The 13,071-nt window shown below is 34.6% G+C and overlaps 3 protein-coding genes across 6 annotated transcripts; 2 read left to right on the top strand and 1 right to left on the bottom strand.

The window, feature by feature from the left end:
• The first annotated feature begins 1,067 nt into the window (after positions 1-1,067).
• Positions 1,068-5,121, top strand: LOC134832432 (DNA damage-binding protein 1). Its single transcript, XM_063846452.1, has 6 exons — positions 1,068-1,180; positions 1,308-1,456; positions 1,521-4,261; positions 4,322-4,416; positions 4,467-4,768; positions 4,836-5,121. The coding sequence occupies exons 1-6, from the start codon at positions 1,120-1,122 to the stop codon at positions 4,917-4,919; spliced, it is 3,432 nt and encodes a 1,143-aa protein (XP_063702522.1). The 5' UTR covers positions 1,068-1,119; the 3' UTR covers positions 4,920-5,121.
• Positions 5,122-5,361: 240 nt separating this feature from the next.
• LOC134831845 (uncharacterized) lies at positions 5,362-7,949 on the top strand. 2 transcript variants are annotated; one of them, XM_063845679.1, is made up of 4 exons: positions 5,362-5,488; positions 5,562-5,695; positions 5,753-7,447; positions 7,508-7,949. In XM_063845679.1, exons 1-4 carry the CDS (start codon positions 5,483-5,485, stop codon positions 7,800-7,802), a joined length of 2,130 nt encoding a protein of 709 aa, XP_063701749.1. In that variant the 5' UTR covers positions 5,362-5,482; the 3' UTR covers positions 7,803-7,949. The 2 variants fall into 2 exon arrangements, with proteins under 2 accessions (XP_063701749.1, XP_063701741.1); XM_063845671.1 differs by having other exon boundaries at positions 5,559-5,695.
• LOC134831862 (retinol dehydrogenase 14-like) lies at positions 7,863-11,791 on the bottom strand. 3 transcript variants are annotated; one of them, XM_063845707.1, is made up of 4 exons: positions 11,711-11,791; positions 10,876-11,033; positions 8,504-8,716; positions 7,863-8,443 (listed from the first exon to the last, which is right to left on the bottom strand). In XM_063845707.1, exons 2-4 carry the CDS (start codon positions 11,015-11,017, stop codon positions 7,932-7,934), a joined length of 867 nt encoding a protein of 288 aa, XP_063701777.1. In that variant the 5' UTR covers positions 11,018-11,033; positions 11,711-11,791; the 3' UTR covers positions 7,863-7,931. The 3 variants fall into 3 exon arrangements, with proteins under 3 accessions (XP_063701777.1, XP_063701760.1, XP_063701768.1); XM_063845690.1 differs by lacking the exon at positions 11,711-11,791 and having other exon boundaries at positions 10,876-11,346; XM_063845698.1 differs by lacking the exons at positions 7,863-8,443; positions 8,504-8,716; positions 11,711-11,791 and adding an exon at positions 9,206-9,995 and having other exon boundaries at positions 10,876-11,346.
• Positions 11,792-13,071: the final 1,280 nt, after the last annotated feature.

Below are 13,071 nucleotides of genomic sequence, written 5' to 3'. Positions count from 1 at the left end.
CTGAACCTCTGCACCAGCATGCAGAAAAAAATTCCTGCCGGCCCCAGTGAGCATGGAAGGAATTATTTTTTGCATGCTGGGGCCGCTCAGCTGATTGTCAAAATACTCATTTTGACAGTTAAAATTTTGACAGTTAAATTTTGACATTTAAAATTTTGACGTTAAATGTGTTTTTACGACCTAGAATTCCCGTACAGGATGCTACAGAAACGCGTATAACTTTGCGAGCCCATATCTCGGCAGTTTTTCATAATTTCAGAGAAAAGTTCTTCCATGAAATGTTCAAATTGACTCCTTCTTTCAACTTTCCAAGAAACTCAATAGTTTTGTCCAAAATTTTTGAAATAAAAATGGGGGGGGGCAAAAAAAAAAAAAAAAAATTTGAAATACTTTTTTTCATACAAAATGCCAAATTTTTAAAAAATTTTTGATCGTTAATCAATATTTTTGTTCTTTTGAGTTTTTTACATTGATATTTGGGTATTGAAAACTGTTTTAAAAACATTAAAATCAAATTGAAAAAAAAAAATTGAATATCATAAAAAATAACGGTCAAAATTTTTTTGAAAAAATAATTCAGTAATTTTTATGAAAATTATTTTTAAAGGAAAATTTCATGTCGAAATACGATTTTCAATACAAATATTACTAAAAATTGAAAAATTTTCTTGAAAATTTCTTGAAAAATTATGAAAATACACTGAAAAACGGTAATTTTTGATGAAATTTTTAACTTTTTTTTTTATTTTGCCCCATTGGATTTTCGAATTTAAAATGGGGCATCGGACAAAACTATTGAGTTTCATTTGGAGCGGCCTTATTCTCTAAAAATATTATAAAATTACTGAATTATTTTTCAATAAATTTCATTCTTTAAATTTTAATATGAAATATTGTGAAAACTATTTTAAACTAGCAAATCTCAGTCAAAAGAGACTATTACAACAAATAATGGAAGCAATTCATGGTCAAAGTTTCGATCCAAGTCTCCGATCCAACTTGTATGGAAAACTTGTAAGGTCCCATGTCACTATTTGAATTTTCCCTCGCATTCCAGTGCACAATCCTCAATGGAGTTCGCTGTTTACGTTCTTAAAAACTCGAAAAATCGCTAGAAAAATGGCTCATAATTACATTGTAACAGCACAAAAAGCGACGGCAGTGAGTGCTTGCGTAACAGGTAATGAAAATCTCGTGAATTTCCTCGTAATTTGCTCGAAAAACGACTTTCCTCAAATCCGTCGCACTTTTGGCAGGTTAGGTTGAGCATTGTTTTTTATTTTGCCAATTTTTCGCTTGTTTTGCAGGAAATTTCACATCGCCAACCGATATTAACTTGCTTGTGGCGAAGAATACACGCATCGAGATCTATGTCGTGACGGCGGAAGGCTTGCGGCCCCTCAAAGAAGTCGGAATCTATGGGCGAGTTACTGTTATGAAAATGTTTCGTCCTCCGGTAATTGCGTTTTTTTTTTGTTTCTCATGTAAATTTTAATTTTTTCAATTTTTTTCTCTTTTAGGACGCTACAAAAGATCAAGTTTTCATATTAACATCGCGGTATAATGTGATGATTCTGGAATGCAAAGTAGTGGATGACGATATCGAAATAATTACAAAGGCACATGGAAATGTGGCGGATCGCATTGGAAAGCCCGCGGAAACGGGCATGTTAGCGGTAATTGATCCAAAAGCGCGTGTAATTGGGATGCGGTTGTACGAGGGGCTCTTCAAAATTATCCCGCTGGACAAGGATACGGTCGAATTGAAAGCCACAAGTATCCGTATGGACGAGCAATCGGTGCAAGATATCGAATTTTTGCATGGATGTGCAACGCCGACCCTCATTCTCATTCATCAGGACTTGCATGGGCGTCACATCAAGACACACGAGATAAATTTGCGCGAAAAGGAGTTTGTGAAGCTCGCATGGAAGCAAGATAACGTCGAAATGGATGCCTCGATGTTGATTCCCGTACCGTCGCCCTTGGGAGGCGCCATCGTTATTGGTCAGGAATCAATTGTCTATCACGATGGCATTACATATGTCGCCGTTGCACCCCCAATTATCAAACAATCTGTCATGAATTGCTATGCGCGTGTCGATTCAAAGGGATTGCGGTACTTATTGGGCAACATGTCGGGAAATTTATTCATGCTGTTCCTGGAATGCGAAGAAAAGCCGGGAACGGGCCAAATGTTCGTCAAAGACATCAAAGTTGAACTTTTGGGAGAGATTTCCATCCCCGAATGCATCACGTATCTCGATAACGGCGTTCTTTTCATCGGATCTCGTCACGGAGACTCGCAACTGATAAAACTCAACACGACAGCCGACGAATCGGGCAATTATGTCTCCGTTATGGAAACTTTTACAAATCTCGGACCCATTCTCGACATGTGTGTCGTTGATTTGGAGCGTCAAGGACAGGGACAGATGATTACTTGTTCAGGCAGCTTCAAAGATGGCTCCTTGCGAATCATTCGCAACGGAATTGGCATACAGGAACAAGCTTGTATCGATTTGCCGGGCATCAAAGGCATGTGGGCTTTAAAAGTCGGCATCGACGATAAAAATTTCGACAACACACTCGTACTTGCCTTCGTAGGGCACACGAGAATTTTGACACTGGCGGGCGAAGAAGTCGAAGAAACGGAAATTCCCGGATTTTTGAGTGACCAACAAACTTTTTATTGCGCGAACGTTGAAGGAAATCAAATTTTGCAAGTAACGCCAATTAGCGCACGTCTCATTTCGTGCGAAAGTAAGGAAATGGTCAGTGAATGGAAACCTCCAGGTGATAAACGGATCAGTTTGGTAGCTTCAAATGTGACACAGATCGTTTGTGCGTCAGCGGGTGAAATTTACTACATTGAAATCACGCCGGGAGCCCTCACACAAAAGAGTACAACGACATTGGAGTACGAAGTGGCATGTTTGGACATTTCACCGCTCGAAGATAATGCAACGCGCTCCGATTTGATCGCCGTTGGGCTTTGGACAGACATTTCCGTGCGAATTCTCAAGTTACCCGACTTGAAAGAGATTTGCAAGGAGAAAATTGGCGGTGAAATTATCCCACGTTCAATCTTGATGGCAAATTTCGAGGGAATTAATTATTTATTGTGCGCTTTGGGTGACGGTGCGATGTATTATTTCACACTAAACAAGGAATCTGGTGTACTTTTGGATCAAAAGAAAGTAACTTTGGGCACACAACCGATAATTTTGCGCACTTTTCGATCACTTTCGACAAATAACGTCTTTGCGTGCTCCGATCGCCCAACCGTCATTTACTCCTCGAACCACAAACTCGTCTTTTCGAATGTCAACTTGAAGGAAGTCAATCACATGTGTTCACTAAATGCCGAAGCATACCCCGATAGCTTAGCCTTAGCCACCAAAAATTCCGTCATTTTGGGCACCATTGACGAAATCCAGAAATTACACATCCGCACAGTGCCCTTGGGCGAAACGGCAACTCGCATCACATACCAAGAGGCGACACAAACATTTGGCGTTGTGACAGTTCGCATGGATTTCCAAGACTCTACAGGACTTGTACCAGCGAGACAGAGTGCTTCAACCCAAGGTCAGAGCATATCGTATGCTTCGAGTGTTTTGCCGAAACCCGGAGCCGGCGGAAGTGGCATCAATGTCGAATACGGACAGGAAATTGAGATGCATAATTTGCTGATTATCGATCAAAATACCTTTGAAGTATTGCATGCACATCAATTTATGCAAACGGAATACGTTTTATCGCTTGTTTCGGCGAAATTGGGCGACGATCCGAACACATATTATCTCGTAGGCACGGGATTCGTTCATCCGGAGGAGCCTGAACCGAAAGTAGGTCGCATTATAATTTATCAGTATGCCGATGGAAAGTTGAAACCAGTAGCGGAGAAGGAAGTTAAAGGTGCCTGTTACTCCTTGGTTGAGTTTAATGGAAAAGTTTTGGCAAGCATCAACACTACAGTGCGTCTCTATGAATGGACTAACGAAAAAGACTTGCGATTGGAGTGCAGTCACTTTAATAATGTGTTCGCTCTTTACATTAAAACCAAGGGAGACTTTATTTTGGTTGGAGATTTGATGCGATCAATCACGTTGCTGCAGTACAAACAGATGGAAGGAAGTTTCGAGGAAATTTCACGCGACTACGAGCCAAATTGGATGACAGCTGTTGAGATTATTGACGATGACAACTTTTTGGGCGCCGAAAATAGCAACAATTTATTCATTTGCCAGAAAGACAGGTAAAATTTTTGATGATTTTTCTATAATTTCTGATTTTAATTTTTTTAAAATATTTTTAGTGCCGCTACAACAGACGAAGAACGACAACAAATGCCTGAAGTTGCTCTTTTCCACTTGGGTGACATGGTAAATGTGTTCCGTCATGGAAGTTTAGGTAAGAATTTCAACTTTTCTTATTTTTTTTTATTAAAACTTTTTTTGTAGTTATGCAAAATATTGGTGAACGCACTACCCAAACATCGGGCTGTATATTATTCGGAACAATTAGTGGCTGCATCGGTTTAATTACACAACTACCGCCAGATTTTTACGAATTTCTCCGTCAATTGGAGGAGAGACTGGCAAAAACAATCAAATCTGTGGGAAAAATCGAACATTCGTTCTGGCGGAGTTTCCACACAGATGTCAAGACAGAGCCGTGCGATAACTTCTTGGATGGCGATTTAATTGAGCAGCTACTTGATCTGGACAGAGAGAAAATGAGAGAAGTTGTTAAAGACTTACAAGTAAGAATTTTCATTGAATTTTCTTTTTTCATAAAAAAAAAAATAATTTTTTTTAAATTTTTTGTAGATTCCGACAGAAAATGGACAAAAACGAGACTGCACGGTAGAAGATGTCATAAAACTAGTTGAGGATTTGACTAGAATCCACTAAATTAATTTCTTATTTTTGAAAAAGATGAATGAAAATGTAATTAAAAGCCCGATGAACTCACAATGCCCTTTAAAAAGAAAACAAATTGATTGTTTCTGCGAATTTTTTTCTTCTTTTTGTCTATTAATAAATATTTCGAAAATATTTTTAGTACCCTAGCATAAAAAAATATGTTGAAAAGCATCAATAAAATTATGATTAATAATAATTTGTTTAATTTTTAATGAAATTCCTTCAAAATTTGATATTTTTTCTCTTGAAAATTTAATTTTTTATCTATTTTTGTTTTAAAATTGACGAAACATAGATAAATTCTTAAATTTTTTGCTCAAAATTCACCTTTAGCATCAATAAATCTCTTAATTTAGCCATTTTAATCCTAAAATTCATGAAAAATTTAATTCCATCCTCCATTTGTTTACATGTCAAATTCACGTCGTTGAAATTCATGGCACGCGTACTTGTTGCTGAGCATAAAATTACAATTTAATCCCAAAAAACATCGAAAAACTAAAATTTTTCAACAAAAACAAGAAAAACTGAACCGATAAATCCCGAAAACGATGGAGGTAAGTGTTAAAAACGAGTTTTTCCACGCGAAATCTATAATTTAAAAATGACGCTTTCATTTCTAATCAGCAGAAGGATCTTGGATTTTGTAATTTTTGTAAAACTCCTTCAGTTTTTGTCTGTTCTCGATGTTACGACACCTACTGCAGCATCAAATGCCAACAGGAAGATTGGCAAACTCATCGATACATTTGTATGCCTTTTCCGTGAGTCTTAAAAATCTCCCTCCAAATTTGAGGTTATGTCAATTTTTGTTTTTCCAGGAAATTAATTGAACGTTCACAAGCAAATCCTCATTTATTGGCTTTACCGAAGCCGCCAAGCGCATTCAATGGCAATGTTTTTCAGAAATTTGACGTGAATTCAGAGGTAACAAAGGAAAGAAATGAAAAATTGATCCGGAAAGTTGAGCTTCCTCGACCTCCGAAGCATTCGGTAAAAAATATGCCAATTGCAAAGAGCGTTTCTGAAGAACGTGTTGATCAAAATGCACCATTTGCGTTGATAAGCACTTTAATTACACAAGGAATCATGACATTCACCGGAAAATTGGGCACAATTTTCAATGAGAACTTTTTCAGTGTCGTCGTTAATTTTCCCCAATCAATGGCGGACAAGTACGATGATCTAATGAAGAATTTCGACTCAAATATTGAGGAATTCAAAACTGGTGAAATTGGATGCAACTCAATGATTGTCGTAAAAGACTCCGTTGAGCAGAAATTTGTTCGAGCGATCGTTGTCAATTACGATTTGGAAGTAAATGCTGCTGTAATTTACTATTGCGACATTGGAACTTTTGATTTTTTGATGCCCGTACCCGCAGACATCAAGCTTTGTTCCCAAAAATACACACAAATGCCGGGAAAATCAATTTTAGTTGAAGTTGTGTCTCACGCCGAACCGGATCGCAAGAAATTTTTGATGGATTTCTTCCGTCCTGAGAATGTTTTTTCGTTTAACATCGAAAAGAAGCGCAACGGCATCTTCAATGGTCAAGTAAGTGTGAATGAAAAGGTTGCTGGACACGTTTGTCTTTACGAAAGCACGTCAGATATCGACAATTGCAAGATCGCGGGATGGAAAGTGAAGATTATCGCAGGTACTAAAGTCACAATTTGTCGCATTGATCCCGATATGCGTGCTTGGATCGTGCCATCTGACAAAAAAGTGGCTTATGAACGTCTTTTGTATCAATTATCGAGCAAATTGGAGCCATGTAAGACGATTCCGGAGAAAAATTGTGTCGTAGTGCACATTGAAGGAACACGTGGGGTACGTTTAATGATCACAAATCACTTGTCCAATGATTTGGTTGAAGGTTTTGACTTCGATAACGGTCAAAAGAAGCAATGTCAATGGAAGAAACTCCTGTTGAGCAACGAGTTTATTCGAAATTTACCGTTTTACGGAAGACTTGTGACAATTAACGATGGTCCTCAATGCTATGATGTTAAAGAAATGGAAGATTTCTTGCAAAATAACGACTTTTATAACAATGAATTCATTTTGAAGTCCATTGAAAACACTCGTGTCAAACTTGTTAACAGCCAAAATGAGTCTTTGGGAGAATTGATCAAAAATTTCTTCGACAAGAAAGAAATTGCGCGCAAAATTGAAGAAGAAAAGAAACGCGTTGAACAGAAAAAAGCTGAAAAAGCCGTTGAACAAGCAAAATTAAATGAAGAAAAGCCACAAAAGAAAAATAACGAAGCAATTACTTCGAAAAATGACACCCCAAAAGTTGATCGAAAAATTTTTGCCAAGGACATGAACATCATTCCACTCGAAATTGGCAAGACATCGAAGTTTATCGTCACAAGTGGCTTCAAAGACGGATTTTTAGGTGTTTGCCCCGATACATCTGCTAATCATGAATACCTTCAAAATATCATAGTTCAATGCGAAAATTTCATTTCGAACGTAAAATTGAAGGATCTCGTTGGATATCGTCCTCAGTGAGTATTTTTTAAATTTTTTCCTAAAAATTAAAAAAAATTAAATTTTCAATCCCGCAGAGAATCGGAAATGTGTTTGGTTCGTTATACCGATGGAGCATGGTATCGCGCTCAATGTCTCGTGGCATCAGAAAACGTAATAATAACACTTCTCGTAGATTTTGGAACTGTTCACGAAGTTGAAGCCAAGGAAATTATGCGATTGCCGGAAACGCTCATCGATCCGCCGCCCCGATCGCATTTCGTATCGCTCCCATGCAGCAGTGACAAGGCAAAAACTATCGAGGAATACGGCAAGTACCGTTTCAAGGTTGAATCTTTCGAAGACGACATGTATACTTTAAGTTTCGCTTAATTTTCTTAATTTTTTTGACAAGTATTTACTTTATTACTTGACTTTTTTTGTACAAAATATTCAATTAATCGACAAAAATTGTACTTTTTGACCTTTATTGTTAAAAACTCGAATAAATTTCATCATTGACTAAATTTTGGGATCGACATCCGTTAATTTGACAACTTTTTTCGTGGCATCCCAAAGCTCAATATTCACTTTATCGTCGAGATATTTCTTGGCAAGCTCTTTTTCGGCACAATCCACGAAATATTTTCCATTGGTGTGTCTTAATTCTTCCGCCGTTACGGCATAAATGCTCGTCAAAATACCCTCCGAGATCTTTTTCATGCACATTTTCATGCAAAATACGAGAATCGAAGCTGGAAATTTCACATTTCGATAAATATCGGTATTAATGACTCCTGGATGCAAACAATTCGCAGTCACGCCAGTTCCTTCGAGTCGTTTGGCAAGTTCAACTGTAAATCTGACTTCTCCGCATTTACTTTTGCAATATTGGAAAAATGGAACGGCACGTGTGAGGTAATTTTCCGTTGTACATGGCCACGCTTGATGAAGCACAGATGACACGATGACAATTCGGGAAGGTGCAGAACGTTTTAATAAGTCGATTAACAGGTGAGTGAGAAGAAATTGACCTAAAAGTAGGTTTTTGCATCAAAAATTGAATAAAATTATTTTTTTTTTTCAGGAATTACCGAAATAATTTGTCGCCATGACCATTTCCAAGCCATCTACGGAAGTGAAAGATTGATAAACGGCGCCTCCTAAGCCAGCATTGTGCAAAAGGACATCAAGATGGGGCTCTGTTTCATTAATTACGGCGGCAAACTCTCGTACTGACTTGAACGAGCTGAGATCTAGCTTACGAATTACGAGGTTGGCATCAGGATACTGCAGTAAAATTTCATCTAAGCAGAAAAAAATAACGTTAGGGTCTTTCAATAGTCGAAAATGTTTTGGATTTCATATAATTTTATTAGAAATTAAGGATATCGAGTATCAAAAAATTAAAAAAAAAAATAATTTTTAAGGATTTGTAGTTTTTAGGCATCAATTTTGAAAAATAAGATGGAAAATTTAAGATTTTTATTTAAAAAATTGAATATTTTTCATTGAAAATTTGAAAATATAAAGAAATTTTATTTTTATAAAAGAGATTTGCCTACTTTTTTCTAATTTTTAGAGTATTTAACATAAATTTTAATATTTTTTAATTTTCTTTTTATTAAAAATTCGTATGTACAAAAAATAGTTACTTTTCAAGGAAAAATTATTCGATATTCCTTCTGACAATTAAAAAAAATAAAAATAAAAGTATTAAATCCAAACCATTTTTTAATGTTGTCTAAAAGAAATTAGAAAAATTAAGTGATTTTTTATTTACAAAAACAAAAAAAAAATGTTAAATGCATTTATTTCCCATATCTCAAAATGTAAAAAAAAATTAAAACTAAGTCTGAGTCTAAATTTTAGGGTCCATGGCACTAAGTCCCACAATTTTGACGGATTCTTCCCACAATTGCTTGGCACGCTCCTCATTCTGAATGCCTTTCGAGAGACTTGCCTCCTTGCAATCCATGAAATATTTCCCATGCGTTTCCGCCACTTCTGGCGACGATGCCAAATAAATGCTCGTTTGCGCCCCTTGCTCGGGCGTCTTGAAACACCGTCGAATCAAATTCATCGGCAACGACAACGGAAACGGAACATTTCGCCAAATTCCCGAATCAATCATGCCGGGATGCAACAAATTCACCGTAATGCCACTGCCCTCAAGGCGTCTCGCCAGCTCTTGTCCAAACATGATGTTTGCGCACTTTGACACGTAATACAAATATGCCGGAAACGTGTTCACCGGATTGAGATTCTTCAAGTCGACGCTCGCAAAGCGATATAATTCGCTCGCAACGATGACAATGCGAGCCGGTGCCGATTTCCGTAGCAAGTCAATTAGCAAGTGCGTGAGAAGGAAGCATCCGTAATGATTTGTCGCCATTGTGAGTTCAATGCCGTCTTCGCTCTTCAACTTGGTAAAGGTGTTGGCGTAACCAGCATTGTGCAAGAGTACGTCGAGTTTTGGTTCGGTCTTGAGAATTTCCGCAGCGAATTGTCGCACGGATTTCTGACTACTCAAGTCGAGTTTGTGCAGAATTACTTTTGGATTTTCCGATTCTTTTATAATTTCATCTAAAATAATTTTAATATTTTTTTTAATGGAAAATGTTGGTTAGTTCAAACACCGGATGGAAGGGTTTGTCTCTACAAAAAAAAGGCAATTGTAATTAAAAAAATGTTTCATAATATGTTCTTTTTTAATTTTTTTAAATTTTGAGATTTTGATGGATTTTAAAAATTTTAATTTTTCGAGTCACAAATCAAAAATCAATTAAAATATGAAATTTTTGTAATTTTTTTTTTTTGCTATTTTTAATAAAATTTGACATAAATTTTCAATTTCTTCAAAATTTTTACTAAAAGCTCGTAAAATTTATTTAATTAATTTAACAAAAACTAAATTTGCTCAAAAATAAAAAAAATTCCTTCGAAAATCTAAAAAACTAGTGATGTAAAATAATAGTTCAAAAATTTCAAATTTGTCAATTTTTACGTTTTTTGTAACAATTTTTAATAATTTTTTGAAAATAATTTATTTTAATTGTCAAAATTGAAATCAATTAAGATTTTTGTAATAAAAAATCGTAAAAAATTAATAAAAAAAATATTTTTAAAATTTTTTGATGATATTTTCACCTATACTTGATAAGATACATTTTCAACGAAAGCTTTAAAAAAAATTTCCTCAATTTTATATTTTTAAAATTTTGATACTTTAAAAAATTTCCTTAATTTTTTTTTTCACTAAAATTATTTGTTTTTAAAATTTGAACCATATGTTGCGCCAAATATTATTTGATTTTAATTTGAAGCTTTTTTAAAAACTTCAAAAAATATTTGAAAACGAATTTTTTCTTCAAAATTATAATTTTTCATTACTTCAAAGGCTAACGTTAATATGAAACATTTTTTTCAAACCGCACTTGCCTAAAATTAAAAAAAAAATCATTACCTCTTGCTTGATTCGCAGTTTCCATATTACGACAAGCCATAATCACTTTTGCTCCCATTTTCGCCAAACTTTTTGCAGTTTCCTTGCCAATGCCGGAATTCGCTCCCGTAACTATCACAACTTTTCCTTCCATATTCGTCATTTTGTACTTTACAAATCTACCGCATGTCAAATAATGATAGAGACGATACATTAAAAGAATTACGAGAATTGCAAGAACAATAGCACTACACTGCATTAAAAGCTCTTTCATTTTTGTCACAAACAAGTAAAACCAGTTTAAAATACTATTTATTGTAAATTCGAAAGTGAAATTACTACTTATGCAATTTTGATTTTTTTGGCTGTCCTTCAATTAAATTCACTTCTGAATTTTATAACTTTTTTACATAATAAACTTTCTACGAGTAACGCACGTGAAATAATTTTTGTTTTTGGTAAGTAAGTCATCAACTAACGGTTGAGATGCGACTTCTTTATCCGAAGACCGACGAAAAGCAACTGAATACTTATTTCTGATGAAAATCAGAAATTGCATTATGTTTTTCAAATACAAGTTTTCTCTTGAGATAAGTCAAGTTGAATGCAAATCAGGTTTTGCATCTCATGAGCAATTGAAAAAACGTTAAGTTATAGTAACACTTTATTAAATTACTTCTATTTGCTATTTAAGTGGATCACGCGGGTGTTTTCTTGGTCAAGTTCAAAAAAGTTCAAGACTGTTGAGGATTTCATGCTTGAAAAAACTTGTGTAAAATTAGACACACGCCAGTTTTTTTACTTGTTTGATCTGAAAAATGACGGCTTTTAATTACAGCAAAAAATTGTTATTTACCTTTGATCGTCTGTAATTTTTTTTTATTGAGTTCAAGTTAAGTCAACAAAAGGTTTTTTTTTTGGTCAAGAGTTGTTGACGAGACAAATGTAAGAAACTGACTGACGCGTTCAAGCAAGTAACAGAATCGAATATGCTTCGAGCATTCAACACTTTTTGTACGTGGATGTACTGTTTAACAAGCCAATTTGCAGGTATTGTTGTTACGTGTGGTAAATATATACAATTAATAAATTTAATAATATGTAAAAAATGATGTGAGCCATTCATTCATTCATTAATTTATATGACTTAACAGTTGATGTATGTGTAACGGAGGCGATGTTGCGATCGTGCCTTTATGCAAATCTAAGAAGTTACGAGACAGAATGGAATTTTATGAGACAAGTGCATCGAAAAACCGGTTAGATGTTCTTCAAGGGAAGTTTTTACACATTTTTAATTGTAGAATTTAAATTACTTAATAATATTATTGTGAATAAGTGAAAAATTTTTTTATACTTTTTGAATTAATTTTAATTTTTTAAACCAATTTTTGGAAATTTTTAAATGCATTAGAGTGTTTAAAAGAAATTTATGCTCTTGATTTGGTTTTCAAAACAAAACTGTGTCAAAGAAAATTTTTTTTTTCAGTTTCAATTTTTTTGCAGTTTTGAGTTATAAAATGATTAAAAATGATAAATTAGAGCCCTCTGACAAATTTTTATCCACTTGGAGCAAGATTTGACAAAAATGGCTTTGACACAGTTTTTGATTTAGTTTTGCTCTTGATTTGGTTTTCAAAACAAAACTGTGTCAAAGAAAAAATTTTTTTTCAGTTTCAATTTTTTGGCAGTTTTGAGTTATAAAATGATTAAAAATGATAAATTAGAGCCCTCTGACAAATTTTTATCCATTTGGAGCAAGATTTGACAAAAATGGCTTTGACACAGTTTTTGATTTAGTTTTGCTCTTGATTTGGTTTTCAAAACAAAACTGTGTCAAAGAAAATTTTTTTTTCAGTTTCAATTTTTTTGCAGTTTTGAGTTATAAAATGATTAAAAATGATAAATTAGAGCCCTCTGACAAATTTTTATCCATTTGGAGCAAGATTTGACAAAAATGGCTTTGACACAGTTTTTGACACAGTTTTTGATTTAGTTTTGCTCTTGATTTGGTTTTCAAAACAAAACTGTGTCAAAGAAAATTTTTTTTTTCAGTTTCAATTTTTTGGCAGTTTTAATTTATAAAATGATTAAAAATGATAAATTAGAGCCCTCTGACAAATTTTTATCCATTTGGAGCAAGATTTGACAAAAATAGCTTTGACACAGTTTTTGATTTAGTTTTGCTCTTGATTTAGTTTTCAAAACAAAACTGTG

Source organism: Culicoides brevitarsis, chromosome 1 (genome assembly GCF_036172545.1).
Source record: "Culicoides brevitarsis isolate CSIRO-B50_1 chromosome 1, AGI_CSIRO_Cbre_v1, whole genome shotgun sequence".
In the NCBI taxonomy this organism is placed as follows: domain Eukaryota; kingdom Metazoa; phylum Arthropoda; class Insecta; order Diptera; family Ceratopogonidae; genus Culicoides; species Culicoides brevitarsis.
The sequence above is the reverse complement of the archived record's forward strand: the minus strand, read 5'-3'. Positions and strand labels throughout refer to the sequence as shown.

Excerpts from the sequence above, each read along its gene's own strand:
- LOC134832432 (XM_063846452.1), top strand. The coding sequence starts at position 1,120 with ATGGCTCATAATTACATTGTAACAGCACAAAAAGCGACGGCAGTGAGT. Across the intron at positions 1,181-1,307 it reads AGTGAGTGCTTGCGTAACAG|GAAATTTCACATCGCCAACC; the intron begins GTAATGAAAATC and ends CTTGTTTTGCAG. Across the intron at positions 1,457-1,520 it reads TGAAAATGTTTCGTCCTCCG|GACGCTACAAAAGATCAAGT; the intron begins GTAATTGCGTTT and ends TTTCTCTTTTAG.
- LOC134831862 (XM_063845690.1), bottom strand. The coding sequence starts at position 11,128 with ATGAAAGAGCTTTTAATGCAGTGTAGTGCTATTGTTCTTGCAATTCTC. Across the intron at positions 8,717-10,875 it reads AACTGCGAATCAAGCAAGAG|ATGAAATTTTACTGCAGTAT; the intron begins GTAATGATTTTT and ends TTTTCTGCTTAG. Across the intron at positions 8,444-8,503 it reads CATGGCGACAAATTATTTCG|GTCAATTTCTTCTCACTCAC; the intron begins GTAATTCCTGAA and ends ACCTACTTTTAG.
- LOC134831845 (XM_063845671.1), top strand. Across the intron at positions 5,696-5,752 it reads TACATTTGTATGCCTTTTCC|GAAATTAATTGAACGTTCAC; the intron begins GTGAGTCTTAAA and ends TTGTTTTTCCAG. Across the intron at positions 7,448-7,507 it reads CTCGTTGGATATCGTCCTCA|AGAATCGGAAATGTGTTTGG; the intron begins GTGAGTATTTTT and ends TCAATCCCGCAG.